The sequence below is a fragment of the Lycorma delicatula genome, chromosome 2 (assembly GCF_047948215.1).
Source record: "Lycorma delicatula isolate Av1 chromosome 2, ASM4794821v1, whole genome shotgun sequence".
NCBI lineage: Eukaryota > Metazoa > Arthropoda > Insecta > Hemiptera > Fulgoridae > Lycorma > Lycorma delicatula.
This window is the reverse complement of record NC_134456.1, coordinates 175,548,570-175,564,915: the sequence shown is the minus strand read 5'-3', so window position 1 is coordinate 175,564,915 and position 16,346 is coordinate 175,548,570. Positions and strand designations below refer to the sequence as shown.

At 30.7% G+C, this 16,346-nt stretch overlaps 1 protein-coding gene across 4 annotated transcripts in view; it reads left to right on the top strand.

Annotated features, from left to right (window-relative positions):
- Window positions 1-16,346, top strand: part of sm (heterogeneous nuclear ribonucleoprotein L) — a 514,959-nt gene that overhangs the window by 179,594 nt on the left and 319,019 nt on the right. For all 4 annotated transcript variants that reach the window (XM_075356710.1, XM_075356709.1, XM_075356707.1 and 1 more), the window contains one exon: window positions 14,924-15,009. In XM_075356710.1, the coding sequence (XP_075212825.1) occupies window positions 14,924-15,009 (86 nt within the window). The remainder of the gene's footprint in view (window positions 1-14,923; window positions 15,010-16,346) is intronic.

Here is a 16,346-nt window from a genome sequence, read left to right as displayed (position 1 = left end):
GCATAGAAGGTTTAATTTTCATGATCCGCGTAATCTAAAAATTGTATTCTTCACGTTTGTGCTGTAAATACAAATTTCTTTCGGCCATAGTATTTAACGAATGTTAAAATTCAAAAAATTCATATAATGTTTTAAGTTTTGAGTATTCGTGGGATACCCAAAAATAACGACAATTATATTATGGTGAGGGTGTGGCCGAAGTTGGCGTTTCTGCCACTGGAATAGTCTCAGCGGAACCATTTAGAGTCAGTATAAAAGGAGACCACCCCCCGTTTCGAGAATTTTAACGCAGAGTAATTTTCCGATTTCGGCGAAAACTTGGTGACCGGTCTACCTTTGTTTGCTTTTAGGATAAAACTTCCTTAATCATAGAATCTGCTACAAAGAATCTGCGAAGAAAAAACAGTTATTTACGAGTGATTTTCGCGCTTCAAATAAGGAGAAATGTTGTCGATATAAGATAATCAGAGATGTGAGCGTCCTACAAAGGTTCGAATCGATGAAAATGTCGAAAAAATCAAGGAAGATCGTCGACAAACCAACAGTTTTTACCTTTTTTTTTTTTTTTACCTCCAGGACTACCGTTAGGTATTGCTGCAGAGGATGAGATGAATGATTTTGTAGCGTATGAAAACGCCATGCCTGACCGGGATTCGAACCCGGGACCTCCGGATGAAAGGCCGAGACGCTACCACTCGCGCCACGGAGGCCGGCAACAGTTTTTACCTAGAAGTTCTGAAAGGATTGACTGTTTTTGTACGGAAAAAATATCGGAATTGTGGCGAACAGGTAACAGATTGTTTTTTCTTCGCTACAACGTCCCCGTCCACACCGCGTCTCGCTGTGCGGCATTTTTTTACTTGACCTCCGCCACCCTTCTGCGTATTCGTCCCATCTTGCCCTTTGCGACTTGTTTGTATTTCTAAGGAACCTCAAGGGAAAGCGACTTGGCACGGTAGAAGAAATGAAACAAAAATCAGCAGATCTCATGAAAGACATATCAAGAAGAGTTCAAGAATTGTTTTGGGCAATGGAAAAAACGTTTGACAAGTATATTGAATGTAATGCCGAGTACTTTGAAGAAGATAGAATTTTCAAAATCTAAAAATAGATGCAAGATTTAAAAAGTAATAATTCTTGTCATTTTGGATTCGTCTGGTACATTTCAATGGTATTTGAATATGTACTTTATAAATGTAAAACTTATTAGTTGCTAACAATACGTCTTATCAAAATCTGTTGCATTTCCATGGAAGTCGTCGGACGACACAATCGCCGTGAAGTTGTATTTTTTCGTCTTTCGTTCATAATACATCAAGTTAATTAATGCACAGATTATTCTTTCATCCAGTGATATTTAAATATCTTTTCTTTCTTTTACTGGGAACCCCATTTTTTCCCCGCATTACGATGCATATTTGCAGTTTTTTATTCACTTTTTTTTTAAGACTACAGAGTTTTAATTTATTTTCCTAACCATGAAATTTAAGGTCTGTTTTGAAAAAAATTCTCTTTGCAATTTTTTTGTTGGGAACTGGTCTGTATTACTTTATTTATTCATATTTTTATATTACCTTGCCGGGTAGTACGTGTATTATTACACTATACGAGGATAGCAGAATGAGTCCTCATTTTATATTATTTAAAAAGATTTATTTTGTTTTTCAACAGCTCGTTCATTCATTGCTCGTATTATTTCTCCGACGATAATTACCTGTCTGGTTGTGTTCGCTTTAATAGTACTTTCATTTAATTACTTGAAGAATTAGCGTTAAATTCTGCGAAACATATATATATATATATATGAAAGCTGTTAATATCTCTCATTCTCTATACTTTATCATTAGTATGATATTGCTTTTCGTGCATGTGTAGTGTAGCTCTTTTTATTTTATACCTTATGTCAGTGAACTCTATTAAGATAATATATAAATAAATATATATATTTAAATTGCCATATTGTTCCTTTAATATACTAACTTATTCAATTAAGTACTGTAATAATAGTTAAGATATAGGGGATGAACGAAGTTTCTAGTTAATTTTATTAACCGTTTATAACAATAGCCAAACTAATTTAATTAAAATGTATGAGATGATTTATTGAGGGAAGGTTAACTTGTTTTTAAATCGCTGAGTAACGTGCTGTCTCGAAAATGTGCAAATATAATCACGTTTCTGGTTAGGCTGTGCATTGGAGTGGGCGCTTAAAATTCAACTTGATACTAGTAAACCTTAATTATAAATGGCAGTTTAAGTTATCATACATAAATCCCATTTACCCTCCGACCGATAATGATGCTGGCCGGTTACTAAATTACTGTATTTCGTAATAAACATAGAAGATACTTCACTATTATCTTAAGTAGTGTAATTATTTGCTTTAAAAATTTTTATTAAAATTTTATCGATTTCCTGAGGAAAAGATACTTTTTATATGAGGGTCGATCAGTAATTATGAGAGTCGAATAGCAACAGCCATTCATTAATTTAAACTGGACGCTTGAAACGTGTAACGCGAAAGATCATCGTGCTGTGACAAAAGTTCTAGTTTTCTTAAGGTATAACCGGCCGAATTTCGCTTGCGGATGTTAAAACGGTTTGTAAAAAGTGCATTAACCTTGCATATTATTATAAAACTGATTGAACAGTTTAATTCGTAGCGGGAAGACCGGTGGAAGTTTTGACTAACGGTTTAAAAAATCGCATTAATCTTTTTTGGAAGGATAAACGCATAACATTGGGAAATCCTATTCAAAGTATTGGCATTGTCCATTCCATTAGTTCCCCATAAATTTCATTACTGCTAAACGTGTTGAACGTGTGGGTTCCGTGATAGTCGACACAAAATAAAAAAAACACCGAATTCACATTTATAGGAACTTAACGGCTTTGAGCAGTTTTAATACCTTTTTAGATCACATAATAGCTCGTGATGAAACTCTGATTATCATTTTGATCGGGAATCGTTGTCAGAGTACGGAAAAAAGTGTGGAAAAATATTCCATCAGTTCTCTAATTTATTTTTTTTAACTACGTTAATTTAAAACGCAGGTTTGAGTGGTTAATCTAAAATTTTTATTTTTGAAATATAGAAAGCGAGTTAAGCGAGATGTGCATTTATTTAGACATTGTATTTACTAGTTGCTGCATTATAAAATAGTTATAAGGTAATAAATAACTATAACTGCTTTGCTAATCGCATACTTTATGGATGTATTCAGTAATGCCCTAACATCTCCGTATTAAATTTACAGACTCCTGTATATGTGGCACACTATATCTTTAGTGATGAATTTAGAGTTGTATTAATATGCTCCATAGTAATTGTAGAAAATTAAAGTGTTAATTTATTTCCCAAAACGTGTATGTGTGCAATTCCATTCCTTAAATGAAGTTTTAAAGAGTTTTTCAGACTGAAAATTAATTTTAAAAAAAATTATATACCATTTTCTGATTATTTAACCTAACTTGAATTTACGCCGAAGTTAACGTGAAATACGCAAAAAAATGTTCTTTTAACTGCTTAATTAATTAAAAATCTATCTTTATCGTTCATTACCCGCGAACATTCTGAAGATACGTATACTAACGGTATTCTAGTTTATATTTTAACCCCACAGTTTTTTTTTATTCAGCCGTATAAGAAAATGTTAACGGTATTCGATGTTTCCTTTTTCAGAAAAAGTAACTTTTAACCTTCTATAATGATATATATTTTATTATGACTATGTGCCACAATTTATTCTTGTGAGTAATATATTGCCCGTTCTGGTGGGAAATACTAAATAAAATCCTTATTTATAAATATTAATTCGTTAGAAATGCCATAATGATAGTATTTCTTCAATGTTTGCAGTGATTATCAAAACGTACGCATCACGTTTTTTGAAGAAAACCGTTAATTGTGAAAAACAATTCGCCGAAGACAATTAAAATAGTTTTAAACAAATTGACCATATTTTTAGAATATTTTAAATTAGAAAGTAGTCATAGGTAAACCGTTTGCTTCGGTTTATTTAAGATATTACTAAGATTATGTGATTTCGTTATCTTGAAGGATTTTTAAGGGTCTTAAATCATGTGCGAATATATTGTGACCCTAGTATAAATTTGTTTTCGTATTCATTGTTAATCCATTAAAGGCAATGAGATTTTAGATTTTTTTTTAATATTATCTTGTATCAATCAGCGTTCAACGTGATTTTATGTAAGAAAAACAATATCTATGTTTTCTTTCCTTCGTTAATTCGTTCAAAAAGAGTCGTAGAATTGGAGTATGGATTATTCGTGAAGTAACTCTTGATAGGAATTCAGATATTAATTTGCATTTACTTTGTTGCGTGTTTTAATAATAAATAACCAATGAAAATAAGTACCACTTGTGATATATGTCGTTGAAAAGCTCTCAGTGAGGGCTTATTACTGCAATTAAGAAAAAGTCCTAAATCCAAATTCTTTGGATTTTGGGCTGTTTTGGACACCTTGGTCCAGTCGATTGCAATCAAAAGAAAGGGGAGGTGCACAACTAGATTTTACAAGAGTCCTAAATCCAAAATTTCAACATCCTATATGGCTACTAGTTTTTGAGTTATGCGAATACGTACGTACGTACAGACATCATGCCGGAACTAGTCAAAATGGATTCAGGGTGGTTAAATTGGATATTTCCGTCGAAATTTTTCGCGATATTTCCTTTACTTCGTACAAGGAAGTAAAATTGAACGCATTTATGTTTAATATTAAATTATAACAATACGAAGACCTAAATACAATGATTTCACTTACAAAATTAAACATTCAGATTTAAGTCATACCATTAAAATCGTTGCTTATTAAAATACCCCCAAACATTTCACCTACTGGCAGTGTGCCCATTTCATGATATTTACTTAATTTGTTTTTTTAGTCATTTCCACGTCAGGCTCAGTTGCCTTATTAAATCGAAAATAAGAGTTAGGTACTTCAGAACTTCCAAAATTGGTAAACCAAATACTCTTCGCTTTTCGCAGTTTAGGATTTAAATTTAAACGCGTTTTGGTAGGTTTTAAGTTTATCGGGCAAGATGCAAATTGCTGAGGATATATAACACCTATTTACTATTATAAACAAAGTAAATACTGTGAAAATTATTAATATTTTTCTGGTAATAACGGGCTAATTACCACGGAGGCCGCTATTTGTGGTATTCTTTATAGATGCATCCAGCTGGTAAAAAGGGACTAAGCGTGTCCGAAATTCGTAAATACACATTTTAAAATGTAGTAATATTTGGCTACTGTGATTGCTTAAATTTTGATATGTTGGTGCTTATAAAGAGTAGTTACCTACAGTAATTAATAATTTCAATCATTGTTTCTAATGGTTTTCCTGTATTAAAATAATTATTTGCGCTGATATTTTTTTTTTTTTTTTAATATTTTTTTGTTTGAATTTTATTGTCTTTTTTGCAATCATATCCTTACTAGTGTTCTAATTTTAATACTCTAAATGAAATGTGTAATTCCTGTTCGATAGAATTATCTCCTATGTAGGAAATATGTCTGTGAAAATATGTTTAGACTGTAATAATGTTTTAAAATAAATGGTATTTTGCGGAATTTGCATTAATTTTTATTTTGTAAATACTGTCGAATAATTTTATTCTAAATCTGTATTTTACGACAGTTATTTTGTTTTAGAAAAATAATTTTTTTTATTTGTGAAAGAAAGAATAAAAATGGAGAGATGATTATTTTAGTTATAAAAAATAACAAAGAAAATCCGTATTTACTGTGACAAATATTATTACATATGTGTGGCTGAGCGATATTTCAAATACCTAACCGTATTGTTGTCCGGATGCCCGGAGCACAGCGACGTCTGGGGGGATTTATTGTGCAATAAACTAGGGATACCAGTGACCAAACCGCAGTCCTCCATATATACCTGATTCTGTTGTATTACATATGAAGAATGAGACCGATTTTTCTCTCCTTTTTTAATTTTAATTGTAATTAAAACACAGTTGGGAATTTATTACGATTATTAATTTTCATTACCGGTTATTGAATTTTTTCAAAATCCAATTCTTGGGTGTAAATTTCGTTTAAACATAAATCTGTTTTAATTACAACATAAATTTCTGAATTAAAGAAAGTTCTAAATTAAAACAGAATTTTAATATCCATTCGACTTAACCTTCATAGAGCTCTTGCTGTAATTTAAAGTAGCTGTTTTATAGTATTAGCTTATTTTATTTAATTTTTAAAACACCTGTCTTTGCTTCTTGATGTCAATATTCGTAATAATCATTGATAAATTAAATTTTATATATATATATATATATATATATATAGTTGTGCTAACAATGTTGCTCGAGGATGATTTTTCTCAATGTTTTAGTTCAATTTCTACTGTTCACAGATCTTTCATTGATGACAACTTGTGTCTAGGCGTCCAATTTACATTACTGAACTTTGTATATTATATTGCCTTCCTAAATCGTATTTGACACAATCCGGTCAACACCACAAACCATTCTTTTTCGGTCTCATTTTGTAAGCTATTCTCATACCCTGTAGCAATAATTAAACTAGCTGTAGAATACGTAAACCTAACTGTAGAATACAGCATGGTTATTTTATAATTGCATTTAAAATGAGATTACGGAAAAAATTCCGTAGTACTGAAATATCCTATTAATAATATGAGGAATTGTAATTTTGATTTTCAAAATAGATATCTGTACGTAACGTAACGCAAATATTCTGCTGGATTATTAACAACGTGTCTCTCTGGTTTGATAGCAACATGACGTCGAAAGTTAGATGAAACGGAAACTTTATTACCTTACATCTCATCATATCACGTTCTGAAGGCTGTTACGAGATATGATTACGGCATGAAATTTTGTTGACAAAATCCCGATTTATTTATTATTCTACGGATATATTGCTCGATGGGTGAATATTTTTATGTTTTATTTTAATTAATTATGAAAAATGCCGTTTAATAATATAGACGCAACCGATTTGTTGGATCGTCTGCATACAGGAAAAAACAAAGCATCACACAGTCGGTCGGCAATTTGTTGTTTTCTTTGCACATTTACTATGTAAAAAAGTTTTTCTTGCAGTTACTTTATAGTTTGAATCAACCGTTTGTATATTCATTAAAAGTTTTTTTTTTTTTTTGAGATGTATGTAAAAACTAAAACATTTCTTTGCAAAGCGTGATCATTTATTTTGTACCGACTGAAAGATTCTGTAAAGTAAGATATTGTCTGATCAGTCGCGAGCTTTGAATAATTATTATTAGTCTACTCTCTTTAAATTTATACATTACCGAATTGAAAGCTTTGAATTCGTTTAATACAGCACGGTTATATCCATGTATTCGTAAAGTAATTGACGTGATCATTTCAAATTACTGATGGAAAATGTTTTATGATTTTTGTATTGACGTGAATTGATTAACGTGTAAGTGATTAATTCTATCGTTAATAGTAATCGACTTCAATCTTGTAAGAATTTTAAACTGTAGTCGTTAGTTCTCCCAACTGATTCGAGTAGGAGTTTGCATGTACGTTGAATTTATACAATTCTCGGCAATTTCTGGGGTTTTTCCATTACAATCTGTTTTTCTTCATTAAAAATACAGACGAGGAGTATGATATTCGCTTCTTATTAGCATTTTTTCGGTGACAAAGGTGTGTGTGTGTGTGTGTGTGTGTGTGTGTGTGTGTGTGTGTGTGTGTGTATACATGATGTATCTATTCCTTGTAAATTTTGACGCAGTTAAATACTTATTCCCTTATTTAAGAAACTTAAAAAAACCGTTATTGTACATTTTGTTTAATCTTTCTATTTTCTAAGAATTAAAAATTGTTTATAATTTTCAGTACATGATTTATATTTGGTGCAATATGCCTATTTTATACATGCGCACTTAGTTTTAGTACTCTGGTTTTTTTCTTTATTTTTAGTATGTACTACAATTAACCTTGTTATACGTTGTCGTATAAACATAAATTGCTAACCGTAAAATTTTAAATTTATTATGGTGGTATAATGAGTAAAAATGTAACTATTTCCGTCGTTCAACAGCGAGGTACCTATTTGCAGCTGAACCTCATCCGTTTAACATAAAATCTACCGTGAAACTTTGTATATTACTTTTGACTATTACTTGAATAAATTTCTTGAATGGATTCTGTTTTAAAAATATTATAGCTTGAAAAATTGCTTTCATTTTTACTTAATAATTTCAGCTTATTAAAGCGTTATTTTATCGGTATTATTTCATCAATGTATTCAGATGAAAATTTTGTTGCGCAACGTAATAAATTTCGTAACGGTTCCTACGGTACGTGTATGAATGTTTTGAACAGTTGTATCGTGCAAACCGCTTGTTTTATTTCTGCGAAATTGAGTTTGGCTGTTATATTCATACTCTAGGTCATTTGTTGTTAAAATACCCGTCTCGCATGAAATTCATTGTTAATACAAAATGAAGTAAAGGTGTATTTTTATAAACAAAGCGCTTTACGACTAGGGTCGTTTAAGAGATAAATATTTTTTATTCAAAATTTTTATTGTACGTAAACTTATTTCTTAAAAGTTAAGACAAATATATACATACGTTAACGTAACGTTTTTTTTTACCTTTGTGAGTCGATTACACACATTACTACTGTATAGCATTTACTGTGCTCTATATTCTACTTTTGTACCCCTATTATTCTAACTAAGGTGATCGGTCGCAGTGGCTTTATTTTAAAATTAATAAATATCTTTCCTCGCTAATTAACGGTTTTCTTTCAATTGGATGTTTCAATTTCAGTTTAGATAAGATTTTATCTGTTGCTAAGGTTAGCTTATCGAAGATGTTTTTAGGTCTGATAGGTGGTTTGAAATCGTCTTTAATTTATATTCTAGACATTCATACCTCAATAAAAAGTTTAGTCATTAAAGATGTTCTAACTGTAAAATAAAAATTTAGTTTGATTATTGGAAATTTCCATGCGATTAGTTGTTGAAGCTTTTCAAGCTTTGAATTGCTGTTTCAACATTTAGAATAATGAAACGTACTTCTTTCATACTATACTAATTTGATTTCTAATTGTATTAGATGTGAGGTATTGCATTTACAGGACAACTTTTTTAAAGTAAGTTATTTCTCTTGTTAAACCAAACCTTAATTAAACCAAATTTTTTTTTTAATCTCTTCTAATTTATTGTATTAAACAAGCAGTGTTGTCATATATTTCATATATTCTTCTGCTACTAGTTATATTTGTAACTACCAAAGTAGATATCTCTGATCTATTCTTAAATTGTTTTATTTTCTATGACGTCTAATCTTGATGTGCGCCGTATTATAATCGAGTATGCAACTATGGATACAGTGACTCATACGTGTAGTTGACTTTCGGTTGAATAAAACTCATTAAATTAAAAATTTGTTCTCATTCGATTAATGTTCGTTTTTGTAATGATTTCTTAGTTCGGTTTTTTAGGTAAATTTCATAAGAAAGCTACCTATTGTAATTGGTACCATGATTCAACTTCCGGAAAATTTCGATATATCTCGCGTTTCACAACCCCCATACCCCAAAAACACCGTCAGCTCAAAAGTTTATATATAATAATTTATATATTTCTCTTTCTTGTGAACACTATAACTGCTGTAATTTTGAGCCAATCACTTTAAAATTGTTTCTTAAAAATAACTCGTCCCAAAATCTCGGTCGAGTTCGTTAATGGCCAAAATCGGACCATGGGTGTGGAAATGGGGGAGGGCTTTTTTGAAAAAAACAAAATATCGCTACAACTTTCTTATTAAGTAAAATATAGAATTCGTGTAAAGTTCCTATTTTTCTTTGGATGAGTGTCTAAAACGTATCTAAATTTTTTTATATCGCAAACCATTTGCCTAGCAGGTTGAAAAAATGGGGTTTTTAAGACAAAGAATCATACCTACCTTAATAGGTACAGTATCGAATCTGTTTAAAGTGGTCGTAAGTCCTTTGAATATTACCTAAAACTTTTTTCTGAAACGATTTTTGATATGGCCAACCCTTACGGCAAGGGATGATCAAATTGCTGGAATTGTAAGATTGGGCTTGTCGTATGCTAAATATGTGAAACTTTTTTTCACGTGCAACGATTGTCGTATTGAGTAAATTTGAAGTTTTTCTTAACTTTAAGGTGGAAATCTTTTTTATCCCCCTACTTAGCACCGGTGAAATCTCTACCTGCTTCTTCCGACGTGCCGAAGGAGATTTTTTTATATGGGAATCTCGTTCAATTAAAAAATTCTATTTGCATTTATTTTTATTAAAGAAATAATTTGAGTTTAGTTGTAGTTGGTTTCATCTCATTTTATTTACTTTTTCCTGTACATAAATTTGAATTCTTTAATGATTTTCTTAGGTAAACATTTTAGGATTAATCTGGTTATTAAAGTTTACGCGATTGTATCAGAATCTATTAAATTATATTTTAATGTAAATATAATAAAGATGAGAACCTTGTACTGTAGTTTAAATTAACGTCGTTAAAGTTTTCATTTTTTTGATGTACAAACTTTTGTTTATGAATTTTACTCCGGCAAAGTTTGCTATAGTAAACTTGTAATGATCTTTAGAAAGTCAAGAGTTCATCGGTAAGTTAGCAGAGCGAGTAACCTATTACAACTTTCCTGTACGATTTGCTTTAACGTAGTTGTATTCACTTCTTCTTATTCAGCCGTTACCGTGCTATCTTGTCGAACAACGCGCCGAATGCAATAGCAACGACCGACCTTCGTACCCGTACGTCGAACTAACATCGGTTCAGTACCGCGCTCAGACGAGGACGTTAGCTTGTACGTGGAAAGCAATTATTAAATTAGGACGACGGAAGGAAGAAGTTATAGGAAATTAGAAACTAACTGATCAGTCAGGATAGGAGTATGTTGTTTAGTCGTAAGAACGGTTTGGGGGAAATGGATCGAACTGAGAAAGTTTGTTTGATAAGGCCGCTTTTATGACGGCGTGATAAGACAAGGAAGTGGAGGGAGGTATCATCTGCCTAATGACCGACTACTCTAATGACTCTTATCCTCAGCCGCCGCCTGTAATGATTTCCCTCGTTCTCCTTCGCCCTTTAGAACCGTTATCTTCTACCCTCTTTCTTTTAGGGAACTAAACTAAAACGAACCGCATGGCACTCAATTAAGTATTCAAATACAGTAACTTTTGTACGAGATGGTTGCGTTCCGTGCATATTTCTATTCCCTTTATTCGTCTCATCCTTTTGAATCTGTGTGCACGGCGAGATAGACTAAAATGTAACGTGCTCAAGCAGCCATCATATTGCCGCTCTGTACGACTGCTGTTTCCCTAATCATTTTTTTCATTGTGTGATTTACGTACTCGTCACACACTTATTTTTTTATATTCTCTTTACGTTTGCGAAACAGCCGTTCATCACTGGTACCATTTTTATTACTTTACTTCACGCTGCTGTAATTACAGTCACACTTATTTATTTGATACACATTTATCCTTTTTATCCTATTATTTTAATATTTTACACGACTTTCTTTTACTAATGGGATGCTGTAACTTAAAATTACATGGGCGAATTTTTTTGTATAAGATATCAGATGTATCGTCATAGCTACTGAGCGACACAACACTTTGTCCGTGTCGTAGCACGGACTCATTTTCTTTATATAACATACAAACATTTCTTTATATAACAGACAATGAGATATATAATAATAGTATAGTATACTATAATAAATAATGTGATTCACGGGCTGTTTTGATAAATTTCTGCATCCCTATTCCAGTGTTTCTAGAGTAGTAATTTTCAAAGTGGACGCTATCGCCTGCTAGAAGGCTTAGGGATGACGACGGTTAAGGATTCTGTATTTGAATTGGCAGAAATTTGATGTTTAAATTCAAGTTCCACCAATTTGTATGTATTTTATAGCGTTGCGACCAAATAGATTGATTTCCATGTTTTTGTTGTATAAAATTCTTATGTGAACCCGTAAGTTTTTCCAGGAAGCAATGGAAGATTTTTGTTCGTTATCCTCAACGAACAAAAGCTATGTTAATAAAAAATATATGGAAAGCTATTTAGGTTTGTGTTTTCATATCCAAAGTACTAACGTATTATGAATAAAAAAGAATTTTTTATGTATAGAACATTAAAACGTATTTTAATTTTGGCGATAAGAAACTGAATGTTAGTGGAATCGAATTTGTATTACTTCTTTTGTCAATTGTTATGTTTTCGGGTTTTATTTAGCTAGCTAAATCTGTTAAGATTTTAATTTTTTTTAAATGTTTATTATTTTATTCAACAAATTCATTTTAACAATTAGAGCTGTACCTCTTGAAGCTGTTTTCTTTTCATATGAAAATTTATTTTTAATATTTCCAATTATAAAACTTACAAAATAATTTTTTTGTTTCAATTACGGTGGCTTCAGTAAATATTTGTTCTAAAAGGTGGCATCTGCGAGAAAAAGTTTGCTAATCACTGGTCTAGAAAATGAATTCCACACCCTTTAGAAGCATGTGTTACCCATTTATTACTTTTACAATTACATAATTGGAAAACATTTATTTCAACGCGATTTTTTTTTTTTTTTTTTTTTTTTTTTAATGTAATATTTTTAGAAATAAATACGCTTCCTCTCTTATCAGAAATGCGTGTGATATTTTTTTAATGGATGTCATGTTTTTTTTTTCTTTATCAGTGACTATAATTTAATTTACGCGTAGAATATTTTTATATGTATGTATGGAAGTTGGCTTTGAATCGATTTCGTGAATAGAGATTGTGTTACGAATTAATGAATATGCTGGCATTAATGCAGCATAACAACTTTACTTATAGAATGCTTTTTGAATAAAGCTTCATTTAACGGGATTTAGTTAACGCTTTTAATTCTAGTGATTTAAAATGAATTTTAGATCAATTTTTTGAGTGATTTATGCTTATTTTTACACCTTTCCATTACAACATCTTATTTTCACTAAATTGTTAGCTGCAATCTTTTGACAACCAACAAATACAAATATTCTTGCACCAAAGATAAAAGGTCGTTTCGATTATCAGCAAACTGAGTGTTTTTTATATTATCTATATAAATAAATATGTAAATGTTCGTTTGTTAAAAATCTTAAATCTCCGAAAGTTTTCAACGATTGCTTTGAAATTTTGACATAACTGTGCATTCGAATACGCGCGTGTTTTTTTATATACCTAAGATGTCACGCCTGTGACTGGTAAAAACATGCTTTTTTTTAAAAAAAAAACAGCGCTATCTATTTTACGTAAAAGCAACACACGCTATACTAAATATTTTACGATTCCATTTCAATGTTTCCGAAATGCGTGTTCGCTATAAACTAAAAACACTACTTCGACCGATTTACTCGCGGTAGAAAAGGGAGAAAGGGAACATGGAAAAAGTTAAAAGGGAAGAAGGGAAAAATGGGCAAAAGAAAAAGGGAGAAACGTGAAAAGGAAAAGGAAAGGAGAAAAAGAAAAGGGAAAGAGAAATGGGGGAAGAAAAGCGAAAGGTTAAATTTTGTGAAGTTCCGTAATAATTTTGTTAATGTTTTATCAAACTTTCAATTGTATTCAATTAGGCTATATATATATATATATATATATATACACACACGCTAAAATCCTAGCCATAGCGAAAGCATTGTGTCGGGTCTTCTAGTATATATTTACAGAAAGCATTGTGTCGGGTCTTCTAGTATATATTTACAAAATACAGATGTCTGAAAATGAACTCTAAGGTTTTAAATTGAATTTATTACACGTGTAAAGATTTTTTATTTTTTAAACTCAAGTGAGCACAACCCTGCAGGCGTCAACCCGATAATTCACCTCATTCCACACTCCACTGGTGCTGAAGTCCGGACACATTAACAGTATGATCTGTGCTAAATATATATATATATAAAAAGGATACTACTGACCGTCTTTCCGTGAAAGTAGTAATTGATAAAATATTATAGTTTCGTATAAAGTATTAAAGATTTTTTTGTACGTACTTGATAAATTTTTCATTACACATTTGTGAGAAAATCAAAATACTGACCCGTATGTTTGATACGTTGATGATCATATCTGTCGATTAAAACAAGCTATAAATAATGCGGAACCTGTACCAAACATTCGTAATTTGTGAACCTTATTCACCCGCCATATTCATAAAATAAATCTTAAAACTATTTTTTAAGAATAAAATTTTGTTTTACTAAGCAATTTTCTATTGCAATTTGGTATCCGCCCTTCTATTCTGTTCTTCAGCCTAACATAGATCGAGTTTAGAGTTAACTAGCACCTCTGGTGTTAGTTTTCCGCATATATTCGTTGTTTCCCTGTAATTCCAGACCAATTTTCCTTTAAAGTAATTTCCAATGCTTTAATTTTAATTGTAATAATTTTTTTAAAAATGATTTAAAACATAATCATTTTCTAAACAGTTTTATCTTTAGAACTTAAATTTTGAATCTTCAGTAGTTGTGATAATCTTTTTTCTCCTTTTTTTCTCTTATTTTGTTTCAGTTATCATGAAATTTTTTATTCATCTATGTTATATACCGATCGAGTTGCAGATAGTATGAGTATCATCCCTTAGTTTTAAAATCAACTTTAATTTCGGTACTTATTACCTTTGATTTCACGATTTTATTAAGGTAGAAAGAAATTGCAGCAGTTTTTAAGCCGTTTAAGTTTTATGCATATATAAATTATTTTGCTTTTTTTACTCAGTAAATAGACTTTTTTTACTCAGAAAGTATGTAAAAAATATATGGTTTTTTTAAATTATAAATTATTAATAAATAGATTATATTAAATTTATAAATTATTGTAATTATAAATTAACGTTTTTAACATTAATTAACTTTTTTTTCCAGGACGTTATTCACACCATCTGTACTCCTATTGGGCAAGTTCTACGCATTGTAATCTTCAAGAAGAATGGCGTTCAAGCCATGGTGGAATATCCTTTACTGCCTTAAATTTATTTACTACTTAGCATTTAGTTCAGGTGTAGATAAGAATGTTTTTATTTATTTTTATATTCCACGTCTTAGTTTTACAGCTGTAATTTTGTCAGATTGAATTTCTATATGATTTCGCTTATAGTGACATATAAAGTTGTGACAAAAAATACTTTGGGTAATTTAAACACTTACGATTAAAATATCAATTGTATTACGATTCAGCTACCCAGACAGCTGAATGGATTCTTTATATTTTAGTGTCATTAGAAAACAAGAGTTTTTTGTCATTACAAAAAAACGGTGGAACATACATACACCCTAAATACATTTACACTCCTTTTTAGGCTGTGTAAAAATGTATGTCTTAAAAATAGTAAGTGTGAATTATGTTTAAAAAAAACTGATCCATATGTTTTTCCGCATATCTCCAGATATCTAGCGCAATTTCTTGATTCGGGGCCTTTAGGCAACTTTGATTTTTGTTCACAGAGTGTTTTTATACAGGTGTGCTGCTAAAATCCAATAGTATGGTGGAGCTCGGATTAAGAAAAATCACAACGTTGTACTATAGCAAGTTATTTTTTTAATTCGTTTTTGTCGCGTAGGATCACGCATACATAAACTTACAATTACGATTTTTTCTTCTGATAGCGTTTGTGTTTCCTTTCTTCCCAATATTTTGTCAAGTGCATATGCCTTTTTTGTTCATTCCATATTTAAATTCAGGTTTAATGTTTTTCTCTTCAACATTAGGGGTCCTTTGTTCCTTTTAACCATCTTTTTAATCATTTCTATTTCTAAATCTTCAGTTTAAAAATTTAACTTTATCATGTTTTCCTTAACTCTAAATCATTTTGTTGTCGATTTCTGTTTAAAAAAATATTCCACTAACTTTTTCGCTAATCCGTCTTTAATATGAGTTTAATACGAGTCTTTAATATGATCATAGAACCATCTCTTCTTGAATTGTTGATATTCTTTCAAATTTCTTGTATAGTGTTTTAGTGCTTCTTAATTTATATTCTCCATTTACTTTAATCCGTCCTAGGATCTTCCTTAAAATTTTCCTTTCTTTCTTTTTAATATCATTTGTCAAATTCTTTCTTGGTGGAAAACATTCTATAGCATATAATGCTTCTGGTTTAACACAGTTTCATAATGATTTTATATTTGTATTGAACATTAAACACTAAATCAAGTTATCCAGCGTTACAAATAGAAAAAAGTCATTAGCATACAAGAGCTTCAGATATGTGGGAATCATTGAGAATTATTTTTGAATGATTTTTTTTTAGAAATTATTTATGTTAGGGGTAAGACATCACTATTTCTG